The 5000-nt window shown below is 41.8% G+C and overlaps 1 protein-coding gene across 6 annotated transcripts in view; it reads right to left on the bottom strand.

Annotated features, from left to right (window-relative positions):
• Positions 1 to 5000, bottom strand: part of slit2 (slit homolog 2 (Drosophila)) — a 270241-nt gene that overhangs the window by 50058 nt on the left and 215183 nt on the right. For all 6 annotated transcript variants that reach the window (XM_071408462.1, XM_071408457.1, XM_071408459.1 and 3 more), the window contains 3 exons: positions 2091 to 2162; positions 1727 to 1798; positions 474 to 637 (listed from right to left, as the gene is read on the bottom strand). In XM_071408462.1, coding sequence (XP_071264563.1) covers positions 474 to 637; positions 1727 to 1798; positions 2091 to 2162 — 308 coding nt within the window. The remainder of the gene's footprint in view (positions 1 to 473; positions 638 to 1726; positions 1799 to 2090; positions 2163 to 5000) is intronic.

Genomic DNA, 5000 nt, shown 5'->3' on the forward strand with positions numbered 1-5000 from the left:
GTGTGTGTGTGTGTATAAGGTGTGTTACCTGTGCAGGTGAACTTCTTGGACGGGGTGGTCAGCAGTAGTTTGTCGTGTATAGTGTGTGTGTGTCTATAAGGTGTGTGTGTGTATAGTGTGTGGGTATAAGGTGTGTTACCTGTGCAGGTGAACTTCTTGGACGGGGTGGTCAGCAGTAGTTTGTCGTGTATTGTGTGTGTGTGTCTATAAGGTGTGTGTGTGTATAGTGTGTGGGTATAAGGTTTGTTACCTGTGCAGGTGAACTTCTTGGACGGGGTGGTCAGCAGTAGTTTGTCGTGTATAGTGTGTGTATAAGGTGTGTGTGTGTGTATAGTGTGTGTGTATAAGGTGTGTTACCTGTGCAGGTGAACTTCTTGGACGGGGTGGTCAGCAGTAGTTTGTTGTGTATAGTGTGTGTATAAGGTGTGTGTGTATAAGGTGTGTGTATAGTGTGTGTGTATAAGGTGTGTTACCTGTGCAGGTGAACTTCTTGGACGGGGTGGTCAGCAGTAGTTTGTCGGTCATGTCTCCAGGACCGGCACAGCGGGCGATGCCAGGCTCCTTATACCCGCTCTTCACCCAGTCAGACAGCCACTGCATCCTACAGTCACAGTACAGGGGGTTGGCCCCCAGAGCCCTGCACACACACACACACACACACACACACACACACACACACACACACACACACACACACACACACACACACACACACACACACACACACACACACACACACACACACACACACACACACACACACACACACACACACACACACACACACAGTGTTGAGTCATCCACATACATAGACACACAGGCTTTACTCAAAGCCAATGGCATGTCATTAGTAAAGATTGAAAAAAGTAAAGGGCCTAAACAGCTGCCCTGAGGAATGCCTGATTCTACCAGGATTATGTTGGAGAGGCTTCCATTAAAGAACACCCTCTGTGTTCTGTTAGACAGGTAACTCTTTATCCGCAATGTAGCAGGGGGTGTAAAACCATAACACGTACGTTTTTCCAGCAGCAGACTGCGATCGATAACGTCAAAAGCCGCACTGAAGTCTAACAAAACAGCTCCCACAATCTTTAAAAAAAATTCTAAATGTCTCTCAGCCAATCATCAGTCGGGCGGCAGGGTAGCCTAGTGGTTAGAGCGTTGGACTAGTAACCAAAAGGTTGCTGGATCGAATCCCCGAGCTGACAAGGTACAAAATCTGTCGTTCTGCCCCTGAACAAGGCAGTTAATAACCCATTGTTCCCCGGTAGGCCGTCATTGTAAATAAGAATTTGTTCTAAACTGACTTGCCTCGTTAAATAAAAGTGAAATACAGGTTAAATAAAGGTTAAACACAGGTTAAATAAAGGTTTAATACAGGTTAAATAAGTAACGTTTGTGTGCTTAATGAATGTCCTTACCTAAAAGCTGAACATCTGTTGTTCATTTGTTTCCTGTTCTGTATTTGATCAAACACAATGTAACAGGCTGATTGGTCGGCTGTTTGAGCCAGTAAAGGGAGCTTTTACTATTCTTGGGTAGAGGAATGACTTTTACTTCCCTCCAGGCCTGAGGGAACACTCTTTCCTATAGGCTTAGATTTAAGAAAGGGCCAATAGGAGTGGCGATATCGTCCGCTATTATCCTAATTAATTATGACTAATTATCAGTAATTTTCCATCCAAGTGATCAGACCCAGGTGTGAGCATGCGTCTGTGTTACTCACAGGTGAGAGAGCGAGGCCAGGTCTTTGAAAGCTCCCTCCGGTATCACAGATATGTCGTTTCCATGGAGAGACCTACAGACACACAACAACAGGTTACCACGGGGACCTACAGACACGCAACAACAGGTTACCACGGGGACCTACAGACACACAATAACAGGTTATCATGGGGACCTACAGACACACAACATCAGGTTACCATGGAGACATACAGACACGAAACAACCGGTTACCATGGAGAAATACAGACACAAAACAACAGGTTACCATGGAGACCAATAAACACAAAACAACCGGTTACCATAGAGACCAACAGACACACAACGACAGGTCATCTAGTTCCATAGATACCACGGATACTCACAGTAACCGTAGAGACTTGAGTCCATCGAAGGCCCTGACTGGTATACACCTCAAACGGTTGTAGCTTAGGATTCTACACACACAGAGACACGTTAAAACCCACTACAGACACAACCCTGTTACAATGTTGTAGTTTAGAGACACGTTAAAACCCACTACAGACACAACCCTGTTACAATGTTGTAGTTTAGAGACACGTTAAAACCCACTACAGACACAACCCTGTTACAATGTTGTAGTTTAGAGACACGTTAAAACCCACTACAGACAACCCTGTTACAATGTTGTAGTTTAGAGACACGTTAAAACACACTACAGACACAACCCTGTTACAATGTTGTAGTTTAGAGACACGTTAAAACCCACTACAGACACAACCCTGTTACAATGTTGTAGTTTAGAGACACGTTAAAACACACTACATGGAGGTACACACTGAATGGACAAAACATTAGGAACACCTTCCTAATACTGCGTTACACTGAATGGACAAAACATTAGGAACACCTTCCTAATACTGCGTTACACTGAGTGGACAAAACATTAGGAACACCTTCCTAATACTGAGTTACACTGAATGGACAAAACATTAGAAACACTTTCCTAATACTGAGTTACACTGAGTGGACAAAACATTAGGAACACTTTCCTAATACTGAGTTACACTGAGTGGACAAAACATTAGGAACACCTTCCTAATACTGAGTTACACTGAATGGACAAATCATTAGGAACACTTTCCTAATACTGAGTTACACTGAGTGGACAAAACATTAGGAACACTTTCCTAATACTGAGTTACACTGAGTGGACAAAACATTAGGAACACTTTCCTAATACTGAGTTGCAACCCCCTCAGAACAGCCTCAATTCATCAGGACATGGACTCTACAAGGTGTTGAAAGTGTTCCACAGGGATGCTGGCTCATGTTGACTCCAATGCTTCCCACAGTGTCAAGTTGGCTGGATGTCCTTTGGGTGGTGGACCATTCTTGATACACACGGGAGACTGTTGAGTGTGGAAAAACCCAACAGCTTTGCAGTTCTTGACACTAACCGGTGCGCCTGGCACCTACTACCATCCCCCCGTTCAAAGGCACTTCAATATTTTGTCTTGCCCGTTCACCCTCTGAATGGCACACATACACAATCCATGTCTCAATTGTCTCAACATCATTCTTTAACCCGTCTCCCCTTCATCTACACTGATTGGTCGGCCGTCTCCTCCCCTTCATCTACACTGATTGGTAGGCCGTCTCCTCCCCTTCATCTACACTGATTGAAGTGGATTTAACAGGTGACATCAATAAGGGATCATAGCTTTCACCTGGATTCACCCTGGTCAGTCTATATTCTCAGGTACTGTAATTGATCATATATTTCACCCTGGTCAGTCTATATTCTCAGGTACTGTAATTGATCATATCTTTCACCCTGGTCAGTCTATATTCTCAGGTACTGTAATTGATCATATCTTTCACCTGGTCAGTCTATATTCTCAGGTACTGTAATTGATCATATCTTTCACCTGGTCAGTCTATATTCTCAGGTACTGTAATTGATCATATCTTTCACCTGGTCAGTCTATATTCTCAGGTACTGTAATTGATCATATCTTTCACCTGGTCAGTCTATATTCTCAGGTACTGTAATTGATCATATTTTTCACCTGGTCAGTCTATATTCTCATGTACTGTAATTATACTCCTGAAAATAACAGTATAAACACATAGGCAAGAGTACAATCAATCAATCAATCAATCAATCAATCAATCAATCAATAAATCAATCAATCAATCAATAAATCAATCAATCAATCAATCAATCCAATGTATTGATAAAGCCATTTCTATATCACCCGATGCCACACACACACTTTTGTTGTACAATCCTTGTGGGGACTAAACATGTTGATTCCCATTCAAAATCCTATGTTCCCTAACCCCTAACCTTAACCCCTAACCCGAATTCTAACCCTAATCTCTAACCCTAACCCCTAACCCTAATTCTAACCCCTAACCCTAACTCGAATTCTAACCTGAATTCTAACCCTAATCTCTAACCCTAACTCCTAACCCTAATTCTAACCCTAATCTCTAACCCTAACTCCTAACCCTAATTCTAACTCGAATTCTAAATCGAATTCTAACCCTAATCTCTAACCCTAACTCCTAACCCTAATTCTAACCCTAACTCCTAATTCTAACCCTAACCCTAACCCTAATTCTAACCCTAACCCCTAACCCTAATCTCTAACCCTAACTCCTAACCCTAATTCTAACCCTAACCCTAATTCTAACCCTAACCCCTAACCCTAATTCTAACCCTAACTCCTAACCCTAATTCTAACCCGAATTCTAACCCTAATTCTAACACGAATTCTAACACGAATTCTAACCCTAACTCTAACCCTAATTCTAATCTTAATTCTAACCTTAATTCTAACCCTAATCTCTAACCCTAACTCCTAACCTTAATTCTAACCTTAATTCTAACCCTAACACGAATTCTAACCCTAATTCTAACCCTAATTCTAACCTTAACCCCTAACCCTAATTCTAACCCTAATCTCTAACCCTAACTCCTAACCTGAAATTCTAACCCTAATTCTAACCCAAATTCTAACCTGATTTCTAACCCTAATCTCTCACCCTAACTCCTAACCCTAATTCTAACCCAAATTCTAACCCAAATTCTAACATGATTTCTAACCCTAATTCTAACCCTAATCTCTAACCCTAACTCCTAACCTTAATTCTAACCCTAATTCTAACCCAAATTCTAACCTGAATTCTAACCCTAACTCCTAACCTTAATTCTAACCTTAATTCTAACCCTAACACAAATTCTAACCAAAATCTAACCCTAATTCTAACCCTAATTCTAACCTTAATTCTAATCCTAACACGAA

The sequence above is a fragment of the Salvelinus alpinus genome, chromosome 6 (assembly GCF_045679555.1).
Source record: "Salvelinus alpinus chromosome 6, SLU_Salpinus.1, whole genome shotgun sequence".
NCBI classification, from domain to species: domain Eukaryota; kingdom Metazoa; phylum Chordata; class Actinopteri; order Salmoniformes; family Salmonidae; genus Salvelinus; species Salvelinus alpinus.